General features: G+C 42.8%; 1 protein-coding gene and 1 pseudogene across 2 annotated transcripts; both read left to right on the forward strand.

Annotated features, from left to right (window-relative positions):
* Window positions 1-7,221: 7,221 nt before the first annotated feature.
* LOC123067607 (pentatricopeptide repeat-containing protein At1g55890, mitochondrial-like) lies at window positions 7,222-8,986 on the forward strand (annotated as a pseudogene).
* A 2,589-nt stretch (window positions 8,987-11,575) lies between these two features.
* Window positions 11,576-15,090, forward strand: LOC123071031 (uncharacterized). Of its 2 annotated transcripts, XM_044494492.1 has the most exons (4): window positions 11,576-11,957; window positions 12,059-12,154; window positions 13,014-13,144; window positions 14,222-14,931. In XM_044494492.1, exons 1-4 carry the CDS (start codon window positions 11,806-11,808, stop codon window positions 14,563-14,565), a joined length of 723 nt encoding a protein of 240 aa, XP_044350427.1. In that variant the 5' UTR covers window positions 11,576-11,805; the 3' UTR covers window positions 14,566-14,931. The 2 variants fall into 2 exon arrangements, with proteins under 2 accessions (XP_044350427.1, XP_044350428.1); XM_044494493.1 differs by lacking the exon at window positions 13,014-13,144 and having other exon boundaries at window positions 14,222-15,090.
* The last annotated feature ends 2,121 nt before the right edge of the window (window positions 15,091-17,211 follow it).

The following is a 17,211-nucleotide window of genomic DNA, read 5'->3' on the forward strand; positions in this document are numbered from 1 at the left end:
ATAGGTGTTTTAAGATTTTTAGTTTCAAGTATTTCTTCAATTTCAGTGATCTCATTAGTTTCAGTAATTTCATTCTCTCTAACTCTAGAAATTTGTTCATCAAGAAAATCACCTAGTGGCACACCATCATCAAGCAAGGTACTAGCATCATCATGAGTAGCATTCATAGAAGTAGCATCATTAATAACTTGCGACATATCAGGATTAAGAGCATGTGGTGGTGTTGCAAGTTTACTCATAACAGAAGATGAATCAAGTGTAGAGCTAGATGGCAGTTCCTTACCTCCCCTCTTCTTAGAGGGAAAAATCTTACTTTTGGTATCCTTTTGATTCTTCATAATGTTAAATTAATAATAATCCCAAGTGACTCAACAAATATAGCTATGCTCCCCGGCAACGGCGCCCGAAAAAGGTCTTGATAACCCACAAGTATAGGGGATTGCAACAATTTTCGAGGGTAGAGTATTCAACCCAAATTTATAGATTCGACGCAAGGGGAGCCAAAGAATATTTTCAAGCATTAGCAACTGAGTTATCAATTCATTCACACTTGGAGATTAATCATCTGCAGCAAGATGATCAGTAGCACAATAATATGATAGTTTTGATAATAGTAGCAACAGTAGCAATGACAATAATAGTGATAGCAATAGTTTTGTAGCAGTTGTGACAGTAGCAATAGCAATAGTAACTTAGCAAGAACAATATAAGAGAAATCCATAGGCATTGGACTGGTGAATTCGTTGGATGATATTAATCATATAACAATCATAACCTAGGTCGATACGGCACTAGCTTCAGTTAATAAATATAATGTAGGCATGTATTTCGTAAATAGTCATACGTGCTTATGGAAAGAACTTGCATGACATCTTTTGTCCTACCCTCCCGTGGCAACGGGGTCCTATTGGAAACTAAGGGATATTAAGGCCTCCTTTTACTAGAGAACCGGAACAAAGCATTAACACATAGTGAATACATGAACTCCTCAAACTACGGTCATCACCAGAAAGTATCCCGAATACTGTCACTCTGGGGTTTGCGGTCATAACATGTAATAGGTGACTATAATTTGCAAGATCGGATCTAGAACACAGATATAATGGTGATAACATAAACGGTTCAGATCTGGAATCATGGCACCCGGGCCCAAAATGACAAGCATTAAGCATGGCAAAGTCATGGCAACATCAATCTCAGAACATAATGGATACTAGGGATCAAGCTCTAACAAAACTAACTCGATTACATGATGAATCTCATCCAACTCATCACCGGCCAGCAAGCCTACTAAGGAATTACTCACTCCCAGTGGGGAGCATCATGGAATTGGCGATGGGGAAGGGTTGGTGATGACGAAGATTGAAGACCCCCCCCCCCCTCTCCGGAGCCCCAAACGGACTCCAGATCTAGCCTCCCGATGAAGAACAGGAGGTGGCGGTGGCTCCGTCTCATGAAACACGATAATTGTTCCTCCTTGATATTTTTCTCCGAAAATAGGTATTTATGGAGTTGGATTCAGGGTTTGCGGGGCCACCAGGGGCATAACCCACCTAGGCGCACCAGGAGGGGGGCGCCCTGGTGGGTTGTGCTCACCCAGGGCCCGCTCCGGTGGTTCTTGGCTCCAATAATTCTCTTTTATTATATAAAAAATCCTCGCAAAGTTTCGTTCCAATCCGAGTACTTCTATTTCTGTACAAAAACAACACCATCGTAGTTCTGGTGAAAACAGCGTTAGTCCGGGTTAGTTTCATTCAAAACATGCAAATTAGGGTCCAAACAAGAGTAAAAGTGTTAGGAAAAGTAGATACGACAAAGACGTGTCAGCGATGGCCATGGTGGGATAAACAAGGTTGCTTCTTCGTGGACCCTTTGTGGGTGGAGCCCTCCGTGGACTCGCGCAGCCGTTATCCTTCGTGGGTTAAAGTCTCCATCAATGTGGACGTACGGTAGCACCACCTATCAGAACCACGCCAAAAATATCCGCGTCTCCATCGCGTTTGCAAACTCCAATCCCATCCCTTTACTTTCTTGCAACTTGCATGCTTTACTCTTTCCGCTGCATATAATCTTGTCATGCTTGCTTGAAATGTATTGTGAATGCTTAAACTTGTGGTAATTCTCAATCCTAACTTGAAGAAACTAAAAACTACCAACTTTGCTTATTAAGGGTCTAATCACCCCCCCCCCTCTAGACCTCTCTTCTCGATCCTAGCGGTGAACCTTCTCACTTCCTTCGATCGCCAAGATGGCATCGAAGCACAAAAGCCCTTCCTCAAGACCTCAACAGAGGGATTCTCCACGCGCCCCATCCGCCTCTACGACGGTGTCTCCATTTAGCGGTAGGCTCTCTGCTTGATGTGGACCGCGGCGGTGAGGTGATGGCTTTCCGTGCGTGTGGTGGCGTTTTGTCGACGTTATGGTCCATGGCTTGGTGGTGGTAATCCAGATCGGATCAACCATGTAGTGGTCAGTACAAAGTGTACTACTGCGACTTCCTACGGCTCCACGACGGTGGTGCTCATCGAAGGTTTTCAGGAGTGGTCATGTCTCGTGATCTGATAGTTGACTTCAAAGTGAGATACAATTTATGGACTACAGCTTGATGCATAGGGATGGTTGTGCAGTGGCGGCAGCCGCATCGCATATAGCTCCTGGGATCATAGAAAAATGATGGTGAAAACACATGAGTGACTTTGATGGTGTTTCTACTCGAGCACACGGTCTGGAGCTCCAAGGTAAAAGCCTAGGTCAGACCCCCGAGTGGTATACCTGGCAATGGCCATGTTTTCTTTCGTCGTTACTTTGTTGAAGGCACTGCTCGGATATGTCTGACTGACTGGCCTTATGGTTGGATCCGGTGACGGCGCCGCTTCAGTGTCGCTCCTTTTCTGAAGGCAATGTTGTTGAAGAACTCCATCGTCCATGTGATGTTATGAGATGATTGGTGTGGATATTGTCATTATTGCAGTTTGTCGATCACATATATGGTCGCTTTTGGTTTTTGTACCTCGCCTATACATAGTTTAGTCTTATATGACTTTCCCTTTTGTCGATGTGTTTCCATGTGCGTGTGAGTTGATTTGATTGTGTACATCCTAACTATACAAAGGTCTAATGTGTGTTCATCCTATTATGTATCTTCTTCATGCTTCTTTTTTGTGCCAATAAAATTGACCCATTATCAAAAAAGAGAAAAGAAGTTGTGACTTTGGCCGATTGTTTATACACAAATACTCCCTCCGTCCCATAGTATAAGAGCGTTTTTGACATTAGTATAGTGTCAAAACGCTTCTGTATAAGAGCGGTTTTGACATTAGTATAGTGTCAAAATGCTTTTATATTATGGAAGAAAGGGAGTATTATATATTGGAATTTAGTTATGAATTGCTTTTATACATGAAATCTAGTCGTCGTGTTACCGACGTAGCTCCTTCTTGGGCACTTTTTTGGATGCTCTTTAGGTACTTCTAAGAGTAATGCTACGTCTACGTAAAGCACAAACATAAACTAATGTAAAGAGCAACATGGTGGGCTGGGGTTCGAGAGAGGGGGAGGAAGGGGCCCACCCCCGGTTAAAATCAGGGGGAGAAGATTTAGTTTAGGCAGGTTACGTAAGCTTTCGTAATTGTTTACGTAGATGTAGCATTATTAGTACTTCTAATTTGCAATAATCTATGTCTACGGGCAAAATACTCAAGGCTACATAACTTTCTAACTAATTCTCTTTATCTGGATTTTAAGGAGGTGGGCGTTCTTTTCCATATCGATCCAATGCTAAGGTTCCACGTTACCAGTCTTGTATGCCCTTCGTCCCGAATTACTTGTCGTAGAAATAGACAAAACTAGATGTATTTAGAACTAAAATATGTCTAGATATGTCCATTTCTATGACAAATATATTCTTTGCTTGTTTTTTTCTCGGTCTTTGAATACATGGTCAACATTTTTTATACATGTTTTTCACATTTTTCAAATGCCTGATTACCATTTTGAAATGAAAGATTATTACTTTTTGAATACATGGCCAACATTTTTTCCATACACATTTTTAACATTTTTAAATGCTTGATTAACATTTTACAAATACAAGATATTTATTTTTAATGCATGGTCGTCATTTTTCTATACACATTCGACATTTTTCAAATGCTTGATGAACATATTTTCAAATGCAGTATTAACTAATTTTTTATACAGAGCCAAATTTTTCTATATATTTAATTTTTAAAAATGTTTTATTAACATTTTTGAAATACAAATTTAACCTTTTTAATACAATACAAGATTAATTATTTCAAATGCTTAACATTTTTCATATACTAGTAACATTTTTTTTTCAAATGCTTAATTAACATTTTTTAAATATATGATCAACTTTTTTCACGCACATCGTATATTTTGTGTATACATTTGTATAGATGAGCAACATTTTATTTATACACATTGCAATTTTTTTAAATGCTTGTTTACATTTTTTAAATGTTTATATGAAAAGTGTTTTTATTATATTTATTTAGAATATTTAGAAGTATAAACGGTAATAACAAAAAAAATGCAAAAAAAAGAGGTTGTGGCCTCCCGCGCGCCTGGGGCGGCCTATTGTAGGAGGTGCATTAGGCGAGGGCGCGCTAGGTCACGCCGTCAGTGAGACATAGCGCTGCCCATAAACAATACCACCAGGCAATGGACCTGAGGGAGCTATATCTCGCATCAAGCGAGATGGGGGATCTCTCGCGTCGAGCGCTACAGCATCGGGGCGGTCCTTTAGCACTCGCGTGCGAGGGAAGAAAAAAGATTTACAATTTTTCTTCTCATTTTTTTTCTTCTCATTTTTTTCATTCTTTTTTCATTTGTTTATTTGGTTCTATTTTCCATTTTCTTTTTTCTTAGGTTTATTTTCTTTCCATTTTTGTTTTCATTTTTTGGGGTTTCTTTGTTTCTTTTGGTTTTCATTCTACATTTCTTTGTGTATGTCAACAACACATTTTTAATACATGTTTAACATTTTTTCAATACAAAATTTACAATTTTTATGCATGATAAAAAAAATTATACGCATTTAAAAATTTTTAATGCTTGATTAATATTTGTCAAATACAAGAATAATATTTTTCTAATACATGGTCAACATTTTTCCTATACACATTTTTAAACTTTCTAGAATGCTTACATGGTCAACAATTTTTTCTATGCACATTCAAATCTCTGAATGCTTGATTAACATTTTTAAAATGAAATATTAACATTTTTTTAACACATGGTCACCATTTTTTCTAAACGTATTAACATTTTTAAAATCCTTGATGTAATTTTTTCAAATACTTGTTCAACATATTTTCAAATAATTGATTAATATTTTTATATAGATGATAAAAATTTTCCATCATTTTTTAATGCAGGGTCAATATTTTTCAAATTCTTGGTTAAATTTTTTTAAATACGTTTCAACAATTTTTTATGCTTGATTAACATTTTTATATACATTATCAAAACAAATTATAATGTTTTTTAATACAGGGTTCTTTTCTATAATAATTTAACATTTTTCCAAATGCTTGATTAATATTTTTCAAACACTTCCTCAGCATTTTGTAGGTACATTATCAAATTGTTTCATCCATTTTTTTTGTATATATTTTTTGTATACGTGATAACATTTTCTCTATACACATTTAACATTTTTCAAATGTTTGGTCAACATTTTCAAATGATTATATGGAATACTTTTTGTAATATATTTATTTAAAATATTTGGAAGTATAAACAAACCTAAAAGAAGCAAAAACTGAAAACATGAAGAAAAACAAAACAAAAACGAGGTTGTTGTTCTCGCCCTCCTGGGGCAGCCCAACTTGCGACATTTAGCGAGGGTTCCCTCTGTGTCGACAACTACTAATCAGCGAGTACTCCTTCAGAAGCCCCCGCGAGGGGGAAGTTTTGGTGGGCTGCGAGTGTGCCACTTGGCGCACTCTCAATCATCGCCATGTGTCGCATTGTAGGCGCTGCATCCGGATTTTGTCTTTTTTCTGTGTGCGCTTCCGGATTTTATATGATTTTGCCTTTTGCTTTTTCCCTGGTTTTTCTTAGGTTTTGGAAACAAGCAGAAAAAAAGTTGCACGAAAAAATGTGTGTTTTTTCTTTTGCGAGAGGCACAAATTTACTTCTCGTGGAGTCACGGATTTGATTCCGCATGCCTCCAGAAAAAGAAAAAACATGTTCTCTTTTTTTCCTTCGCAAGAGGCGCATATTTACTTCTTATGGAGGGATGAATTTGCTTTCGCGAGTCATGCCTTTTGAAAAGAAAATAAAAATGAGAGACACGGATTTACTTCTCATGGAGGCAAGAGTATGCTTCCACGAGAGGCATTGCCTCCTGGAAAGGAAGAAAAAATGATTTTTTTCCTATCACGAGAGACATAGATTTACTTCTAGTGGGGGCATAAATTTGCTTTCGCGAGAGGATAGTCGTGTCTCTCGAAAAGGAAAAAGAACTTTCGCAAGAGGCACAAATTTACTTCTCATGGAGGCACGGATTTGCTTCCGCGATAGGCACAATCGTGCCTCTCGAAAAAAATGTATTTTTTATCTTTCGCAAGAGGCACATATTTGTTTCCGTGAGAGGTATAGTTGTGCCTCTTTGAAAAGTAAAAAAAACGTGCTTTCGGTTCGGTTTTTTCGTGAATATTTTTCGTCAAAACTTATCAACATGGGATCTACTCTCTCTGTAATGACAAAAACGCTCTTATATTATGGGACAAAGGAAGTAATTTTGAAATCTCAACGCCAGGAATTCAACAATAAAAATGATACAAAATTTGGATGCACGATTAAAGAGATAAGTCATTTTAAACAAACGAATACGGAAAAAGGGAAAACTTGCAGGTTATGACAAGTAATACACATGCAGTGTATTATTTGTGGCAACCTAAAGAGATGAAGTGACCTTTTAAAGAGTTTTTCTTTGTAAAGAGTTTTTCTTTATTAGTGATTTTTTTTAGGGTACTCGCGTGAAGCAAGACATAGGGGCGCGCCGTAGCACCGGCCTGTGTATCCGAGTCTTTCCTTGTGGCTTGGCTGGGCTGGGCTGGTACTTGGGAGACGATCAGATGGGCTAACATTTTGACGACCTAATTAAGAAGAAGTGCATAGAGCCGGCAAAACCCTCGTTCGCCCATTCCGTTCCTTTCGCCCCAAACCGCCCCCATCCGCCGCCTTCCCATGGCCTCCGCCGCCGCCGCCGCCGCCGCCGCCCGTGCGAACAGCCTCTCCCGCATTTTCAAGCGCAATCCCAAGACCAAGCGCGCGCCGGCGCCGGCGCCGACGCCGACGCCGAAACCGCCCGCCGCCGATGCTGACCCCATCACGGGCCAGAAGCTCCCGAAGCCCCTCGGCGCACAGCCCGCCGTCAAAGCTGAGTCGACGCGGACAGCAAGCCCCCGAAGCCCCTTGACGATATCCTCATCGCCCTCATCCGGCAGCGCAACCCTGATAAGCTGGTCTCCGAGTTCGTCCAAGCGTCAACCGTGTCGTCGCGCTTCCGCGAGCGGCACCGCGTGTACGAGGTAGCGGTGAGCCGCCTCACTTCCTTTGGCCGCCAAGATGGCATCGAGGCCATCATCGAAGCGCAGAAGCCCTTCCTCGAGACCTCAAACGAGGGATTCGCCACGCGCCTCATTCGCCTCTACGGCCGTGCCTCCATGCCATCCCACGCTGCCGCAACCTTCCATGAACTTCCCGCGCAGCATAAATCCACCATGACATTCAACGCCCTTCTTGCAGCGTACGCCGAAGCTGGGGATTTGGACGGGCTCACTACTGCATTCCGGGAGATCCCAGCCACCCACCCCTCGATTGTTCCCAGCGTATACTCTTACAACATACTCATCCGCGCATTGTGCCAGAAGTCTGACCTCTCAGCTGCTCTTGAGGTTGTCCTTCTCATGGAGAAGCACGGTATTTCACCTGACATTATTACTTTCAACACGCTGTTGAATGGGTTTTGCAACAATGGCCCCACGGATGAAGCAGAGACAGTATGGGAGATGATGAAGGAGAGGAATTTGGAGCCAAATGCAAAGTGCTACAATGCCAAGCTGCGGGGTTTGGTTGCAGAAGGGAGGATTGATGATGCAGCAGCTGTGCTTGAGAGGTTGGAGAAGGACGGGCCAAAACCCGATACAGTATCCTACAATGAGTTGATTCGAGGATATTTGAAAGCAGGGAGGTTACAGGAGGCCAAGAAGCTGTATGATGATTTGGTAAAAAATCACTGTGCCGCAAATAAGGGAACATATGAGACTCTTGTGCCACATCTTCTGCAGGTTGGAGACCTGGATACTGAGGTACTGCTATGAAATGTTTAGTAGTAAAAGGAGCAGTAGAGTGGAGTGTGGTGTGCTGCAGGATGTAGTGAATGCATTGGTAGATGCATTGAGGGTGGAGGAGGCTGCCAAGCTTGTTGATATCGGGCGGAAGAAGTACTACTACTCACGAAAGGGCTTGAGGATGCGAGGTAGTGCGAAAGTCAGTGAATTAAGAGCTGAAACTGATGAGCAAGAAGCAATATCAGAAGAAAAGGAGTGTGAAGTGGAACACGAGACTGAAAAGTAAAATTCATAGGTCAGGCTTTGACTGATGCATGTCAAATTTCACCATGACTTGTTTTACTCAGTTTCTCTGTTGGCATGATAGAACAACAAGTGCAAGTTAAAGTAGTGGTTCAACTAGTTTAATAAGGTATTGGTTAAGCTTGCCCTGTGCTGTAATACTTATTGAAAATCTTTTTATCCATTTTAGAAGAGATCCACAGGAAATCTTTATTCTTATCTGCAATGTCTTGCTTGTGCTGATTTTTCTCGTCGCATCAAATTCCTTGTGTGGATGTAATATTGTGTTTGGAAACATCCTCCAAGAGTTGTTTACTTTATGGATACTTCTATTTTCTAGACATTGATGATTCAACTGTTAGCTCTGTGATGAAGATTAACACACATGCCTCCTGCTTTGTTGATTCTTATTTTTTATTATAGTATTTCTCTTCAAAGCATGGACAATGCAAATGTTATGACATACATGAAGTTAAAAGGCCTTATCAATGATTAGCTTCGATAGTAGTTTGTCAGGTTACTAGTTTGCCAAACTAGGGGTCAATAGTTGTACTATTTTCATTTGCTGTAGTGAGCTTTGTTTTTCACCTTTTTTGAACTGATCTTCATATCTGATCATATAGTGAGCTAGTAGAGTTGTAAACCAAACAAGGAAGAACTGTATGAATTAGGATAGTAGATGAACTACTGATTTCTCACAATTCGGATTCTTGCTTCCTGAGAAGATGGTAGGAGCCGACCTCCTTTAATTACGAGAATATACACAGAATGCACTTTAGCATTTACCATATTTACTCATTTGAATAAGGGCTGTGTTTTTGTGATGAATTTGACTTCAGTATGAAACTGCTAGGCTTTGAGACTATCCTCAAAATTCTTCCGAGAGTTCAAACTATGAAAAAATTAAGCATGTAATCAAATAAACAATTGTTTTGTGGTTTTATTAAAATACCGATAGTGTTGCAAATGTCAGGACTAGAATCATGTATGCAGTATTACCTGTACAACTCCAGCAATGTTACTCTTTGTGCATTTCTTTTAATTAGAGGTAGTGAGCCACCCCAGGTTCGAGCCTTGGTGGGTTGACAGGTTGATGCTGCACCTTATCGACCGACCAGTGCTCAGTGCTGTGCTTTCCATTTGTTCATGTCAAACTTACCATATCTGGCAGCAGATTGTTACTTTCTGTGTACTGTTCAGGTGGATGATCATCGTTTATTAGACAACTATTTTGCAGTGACACTTCTCTTTCTATACGAGCAATGGAAGTAATTGCACGGATCCTCTAATCCCTAATAAGTTAGGTATTTGTCCCCTGATACTCTGGACTACAGGCTGTTTCCCTTTTCCTTTTTGTCATATGGCTTTGTCAAGTGCGGAAGATCGTCGGGAACTATGAGGACATATCAGCCACCTTGTTATTCAGGCCCATAGTAGCCGGAAACGGGGAACGGTAGGCCGTCCCTCGATCCCGATTCATCGACCCGGAATCGGATTCGGGAACGAGGTCGGATTCGGTACAATTCGATGAAGATTCGGCGTCCCCGCAGCCTGCTCCTCGATTCAGGTTTCAGGATCCAACAGCCAAAACGTGAGGCATAATTTACTCACGATGTCGTTTCTTTTCTCAAGAACTCCTCATTCTTCCTCAAGTCCATTAATTGCAAGGGATCCATTAACAACAAGGAATGCTGACCGTCAGGGAGTCGTCGTTCTTCAAGAACTGCGTTCCTCGACCCATGATACCATACCGGGTTCATCGTACCCAAATGGATTGGATCGCGTCTCCACTATAAAAAATTCGTCCAAGAGATGTATACCCTTGTTGTACCCTATTTTTTTCAGCCACCGACTCTCGTCCCTCGTTCCCGTTCCTTGCTCCCACCGTACCGGAAACATGGCAACTATGTTCAGGCCTTCCGCAGGGCAGTTTCCTGATGTTGATGTACAAAGCTTGCTTCTTACTGAAGCTATGAGAAACACTTTGTCCTTAAGGCCATTCATAGGTAGGTTTCCTGATCTACAATGCGCAAAGCTTGTTTTCTTGCAGTTTCTTATCTTTGGTAGCTAATCATTTCAGATTTCTGTCATATATAAATTGCACTATATTTTGGGAATTTGGCGCTCCCAATTTCATTGGTGAAACTGACCACACATTGCTTTTGGATCGTCCCTATGGTTCAAAACAATCAGGAAGGTACTGTAAGACCCTCAAAATACTGAACAACGCCAGAACATAACCTGTTACAATCTCCAACTCAAAAAGAGCCCATTTTTCCTCTGTTGGTTGTGCGGTGATGATGTTCTGATGATGTTCTGCTATCTTTGCTATATCTGCCTGCAGGAACACTCGGGCCGTGTATCCTTTTAGCTTACTAGCTATTCGATTTCGATGTAGGAACCACATGACTGCGTGAGAATATGCTTCTTTTGCATATTATTACTCCTATGACATTTTAAATGTACACAGCTTTGGTCGCTTCTCTTGCTTACAGAGTACTTTTATTCGCCGTAAAAAAAGAGTACTTTATGTTCATTGGTTGTCAATTGTAGCTACTAATGTTAGGAAAGAATAGCGTCTGGACTGAACGGCTCCACTGTTGTTTTGGGTTTTCTGCTGGTATATGGTGGATTTTATTGACTCGAAATGAAGCATTAAGGGGATACAAGCACAACGAGCGCACACCACATCCTGCATAGCTATAGCCAACACCAACACGCATATAAACAGGCTGTCAAATAACAAAGTCATGAAAGGCCGAGGTTATGCCTAAAGGCATTTCCAATGGTGGTAAGATAGTAGTTGGTAGATTTTGCCACCTATGATTTTTGATGATGTGACATACAATAAATGAGGAAAGAGAGGAAGATTGTATGTACATGAACCAACATCCTTGCACAAGCTTCAATGTAGAATAAGAGAGTACCTTATTTATTACTCCCTCCGTCCCGAAATTCATGTCGCAGCGGTCATTTTGCAATTTAGTCCTCAGCCTTTTCCCGACCGAACCCGAAGTCCCTCTGTGTAGTCGCTTTCTTCCTCCTTCCTCTCCGACCGGCCGGCACCGCCGACGCCGTTCCCCTCCGCGCAGCTCCACGCTGCCTGCGTCTCCTCTTCCTCCCTCGCAGTTCCTCTCCCTCCCCAGCGCCGGCGCCCTCTCCCTTGCGTGCGTTACCGGCGCTCTCTTCCTCTCGCATGTCCCTCTGCATCGGTGAAAATCCGATTTTTCCCCCTCCGGATCTTCGATCTGCAGCGGCCGTGCTCAATCTGCGGCGGAGACTACCAAGACGGCGTGACAGAGCTGCTCTGCCGGTTGCCTGCACGGGGCTGCTGCTGCTGGTTGCCAGGTGAGGAGCTCATCTCCTGCAGCCGCGGCTACCTGGCCGCCTTCGTCATGCTCATCCAGCATCAGCGCAGGTCTGACTACGACGTGGCTACGTCCACGCAGCAGCGGCGTCGGGATGGTGGCGGCAAGGGGGCGGCGAGCTCCGACATGTTCCTCCATCCGCTCTAGGACTCCACCACCAAGCACACCAACCTCAAGGTCTGTTCTTCGTCGGTGTTGTAGATTCTTTGCTTGCTTACACAAATGCTTCCATACTGATTGGCCTCGGGACTACAGATTTTCTTGAGTACACATTTGTTTGCATACTGATTCATTGCTTGCTTACACATTTGCTTGAGTACTACAGATTCCTTGCTTGAGTAGAATTGATTGGGCTGCTACAATAGAATTGCCACACAATAGAATTGGCCTCACTGCTGTAGATTCTCTGAAATAGATGTTGTAGAATTGGCCACACTACTGTAGAATCTCTGTCACATATGCTGTAGAATTGGCCTCACTGCTGTAGATTCTCTGATGTCCTTACCTGAAACTGAATATAAAGTCAGTTTCGTCAGTCTCGATCTGAATATAAACTTTATCTGAAACTGAAATTGAAACATGTGCGGTCGTAAAAATTCACTTTAAAACCCAGTTAAAAATTCAATTTTAGAGCTTGGCTCCTGATCTTTATATAAAGTGTACTGCAAGCTTATTGCAAGGAAGTTTAAAATTCAATCTAAAACTCAGTCTAAAATTCAGTTAAAGTGATCTGAATATAAAAACTCTTGGAGTAAAAGTTCAGTCTAAAAGTCAGTTAAAGTTTCAGTTTTAGAGAGTTGGGATTTTATTGCAAGCAAGTTTTGTACTGTCATACAGTAATTTTCAGTTTGTAAACTGAGAAGTGTATTTTCTATTTTGAAACTTAGTGTAACTATTTTCAATTTTGATGGAAAATCAGTCTAAAAGTCAGTCTAGACTGCATTTAATCAGAAAATGTTGCATCATCATGCACGCATGTATCCCCTACTTCGTCACCATTCGTTTCACCACACCACTTGCTTGCTGATCTTCACAGGCATATGATGTGCACCCTTGGTCGTCCGGTCCGACAAACTGCTAACGAAACAACGCCCAACGTCGTGAGTGTGCTCACGTTCTGCAATCAAGCAACCACCCTCCTCTGTTCTCCTCTAGCAGCAGCAAAAGGTTTTTGCTCTCCCTTGTTACTGAATTTAAACTGGAGAGTGGAGACAACATTTAAGTTCTGAACCCTGTTCTTTTCAACCTTGTTGCTCTGTTGGAACTTTACACTGGCCACTCATCTAGCGCCACATGGATGTATTTTCCTTGGTCAATCTTTTTACATGGATGCCTCATTTTTTTGGTAGGTTAAACTTTGCAATCGTTTTTTACTGTAAGGAATCAACCCATCACCCACATGAAGTTAGCTAGCTGGGTGATCCTGATCCAAATGAATTAAAGGTGACCTCCTCAAAGTAGTCCAAAGAGAACCTTGCAAGTCCAAGAGAGAACCACCATACTTGGCAAAAATGGCAACATCAATGTCAATCAACAACATCTAGGCATTTGCACGATAAAACAGCATCAATATCAAATAATTTGAAGATGCCTCAAAGCATAGTTTAGCAAAAAGAACACTGGAGGTAAAAACACAAGCAGGTAGCACCGTGGTGTTTGTCTGAATTTATTTCCTGCACATCAATTGTTTTTCTCAATGTCTGTAGAGGTTATGCTTATGCTACTGAATTTTAAATTGAACGCAATTATCATTTAGATGCACATTTGAGGGCCTGCAGTTGGTTATTTGGTTGTACCAAACTTGAGATCAATGCAATCACGCCTACCTTTAGTTCCATTACTATTCCATTTAATAGCAGAAAAAGAGCAGACAATTTTGTTCGTTAAAGATAAACACTTCCTTCAGTGTTCACTGTTCAGAATGGTGGTAGCTTAAAACTGTCGGAAATGTTGATGTCTAGGAGGAACTAGAGCAACTCTGCTTGCCAGATGAGATTTGAGCATGAAGCTCCTTAACTCGAAGGCCGGAGTGAACAAACATCCCAGCAATCATGTGCTGCCAAGGACACTGAATAATCGAGTGAAGTTGGAAGCCATTGGATCCTTTTCGAACTGCAACTAGCAGGACATATAATCCAAAATTATCAAGTGCAGTCCTAGAAAATTATCTGATGATTAAAAGAAGAAAATCTTGTCTGATTTTGATCTGCTCCAAAATTAACAGTGAATTTGATTGAATTTCAGAGAGTGCAGAGGAGCAGCAGCAGCAGCAACAACAACACGGGCACGGGAGAAGCAGGCGACAGGGGAGAATTACGGGAGACAACAGAGCTCCACCAGCAGGAGCTCGAGGAGAAGCAACAGTGGGAGCCCGGGAAGAAGCGGCAACCGGAGCTCAAGGAGAAGCAACAGCGGGAGCTCGAGGACGCGCGGGAGAGCAGTTCTGGATAGCGGCGGCAGACCAGTTCTGGGCGGAAGCGCAGATCTTGGCGGCGGCGCAGGTATGGGCGGCGACGACAGAGCAGTTGGGCGGCAACGCAAGTCTGGGCGGCGGGAGGGGATCGAGGCGGCGGAGGCGACGCCCCTAGGAACCGCGGCTGGAGGGGACCGCAGCTGGCCGGCGACGCTCGGGCGACGAGCAGAGGAAGAAGACGGGGCGGAGGGGTCTGTTTGAGACAATTTTTAGATGACGAGGTTTTGTTTGCAAATTTAACAATGAACTGGGCGTGCGACATGAATTTCGGGACGGAGGGAGTATATCTCACATCCTATTGGGCAAACTAGATACAACCTATTGAAGTTTTTGTATGTTAAGTATTGGTAGATGACATGTCATATTTTACCAACAATCTAACATACAAACGGTTGGAAATGCCCTAAGCAAGGAGAAATAAAAAAATAAAAGAAAAAAATCTTGAAGTAATCAAAACAACAAATTACATCAATGGCTGCACCAACCATCTTTTGTCACCATAAAGACTCTAAGAAAGGTTCTTCAACCTCAGCGCCTTCATGAAGAGAATGACGCTCAAGCGCCACCGTCATCGAATCCAACCACCAAAGGGTAGATTCGGTTTTGGCTTCGAGCAATGCCTTCAGGAAGGTAACGACGCAAAAACATCGCCATTGTAGGTAAATCAACATAGTTCATGCCTAAAGTTTTCACATCGGATATCCAGACTGGGTATGCGAGTAGCACCAGCAAATTGAAGCCAAACATGTATCGCCACTACTTTTCGTGATCCTAGCAGCTACATCCACTAGGTTAGAAATGCCACCACCGCTTAGAGAATCTTCAATAGATGATGTAGATGCAAAAATAACTAACTTATACATCTTTGAGGTCCAAATGATGTAGGTGCAAAAAAGATTTACTTTTCCATCTCCTAGAGATGTAAAATACAACACCTGAAGATGTAAATTTGCATTTCCACCTCCAGGAGATGTAAAACTGGTGTCTGCGCACCAACTGCCCAACGCTTTCATTTTTCTTCCATCCGCCCGCTGCCTGGGCCTTGGCCGACTCCGACGACCCTGCCGCCTCCTCCGCCGCAACTGTCGACCCCATCGCGGCCTTCGCCGGTGCGACCACCGTCCCCAATCCCGCCACCGCCTCCATGTCGCCGCCACCACGGTTCCGCCCCACCCTGCCAGTCATCGTCGCTGTTGCGCCGCCGACAAATAAGCAGCGAGTCGCAAATCCATGCAGTGTAGGTGTGAAGCGGCCGGCAGGGTGCAACCCGGCAATGAACCTATCTTGGGTAGCAAAAGAAATCGAAGGCGGCCGATTCGCTGCTGCCGACAGTCGTGGCGTCCGCATCCGATCAAGGAACCCCTACTCCACATTCGCCGCCACCGTCGGCGGCGATGGAGGAATACATGGTCAAGCCCATGACCACCGCATCCAATGTGTTTGACGAAATGCCACCGGCCGGTTTTACATCTCCATTTTGCATCATCTATTGGAGTTGCACTTTTACATCTCCAATATACATCATCTGTTGGAGTTGCCTCTTTTTTGAAGATGTAAAATGCACTTTTTGGCGATGTAAATTTTACATCTCCAAATTTGCATCATCTGTTGAAGATGCTGTAGAAATGCCACCACCTCTGTAAATCATACCCTCTGCATCTAGCCATCGTCCATAGATGGCATCTCACCATCAAAGGCAAACTGGCCAGAGTGAGAGCCACCAAAATTCGTGAAGGAACCTTCCCACTGCATCCTGCAACTGCACTTGTACGAGCCGCCAACAGCAGACACCGTATCTTAAGAGAGGAAGTCTCACGAAGACTCTTTCGTGTCCATTCCTAACATGTAGATTGAGGGCCAGCCGGTGCCCTTCTGTCTCCCAGAAGGTAAGATATAGCTTTTTCTGTTGTTGTTTCATGTTGGCTTTCTAGTTCTTTTTTGCTTTCTCTGGTTTAATGGTTTTTCGTCGTTTTTTAGTTGGTCCCATAGGATTCGCCCTAGCCTCCTAATTGGTGGATTATACTCCAGGCAGTCCATACTTGTTTTGCGAAACCCTAGATGTTGTTGCCCCCTCTGCCTCCTTTGTTCTCCTCCTCCGATGACGTCAGAGGACTCTGACGGGCAAATCCTGCTCGACCGACGGCCGCAGAGAGGACGCCTTTTCGTGTGGCGGCGCGAGGAGCTCTTCATTCAAGCGGCATGGCGGTCTTGTATGATGAGGTGTAGTTGATGGAGCCTGAACGCTAGGATGACCCTGTATGTCATAGGTGGTAGTCGTGCGGTGATGCGCCTCTGACGCGTAGATTTGGTTGCGGTGGCTCGGGTCTAACTGATGAATTGGATAGACGGATAGATTTATGTTGCACGTGTATGGAGCGATGCTATAGTTCGTTATGACCATTTTCCACAGCCCCCACCAGTAATCTCTTGTATGTACCCATGTTGTTATATACATGATGGTATGTTGTAAATTTCTAATGTCTTCACTGATGTCCTACTTGTAGATAAATATTACCTCGTGGACTTTGGATATCAGATATCTAGCACCATACAAGGACGACGATACTATGTACTAGATTTTTAACAACATCAGAAGCTGGGGAGACATGAGGCATTCAACCATCGTCATTCTTCTTTGTGAAATATCATGGAAAGAGCATTTGGTGTTCCCAAAATGAAATGGTGAATTCTCGGAGGCATACCACGGTACAAACCGAAGGCCCAAAAAAATGATTGTCGCTGCTTGAATGTGTCGTCACAA

The sequence above is a fragment of the Triticum aestivum genome, chromosome 3B (assembly GCF_018294505.1).
Source record: "Triticum aestivum cultivar Chinese Spring chromosome 3B, IWGSC CS RefSeq v2.1, whole genome shotgun sequence".
Lineage (NCBI taxonomy): Eukaryota > Viridiplantae > Streptophyta > Magnoliopsida > Poales > Poaceae > Triticum > Triticum aestivum.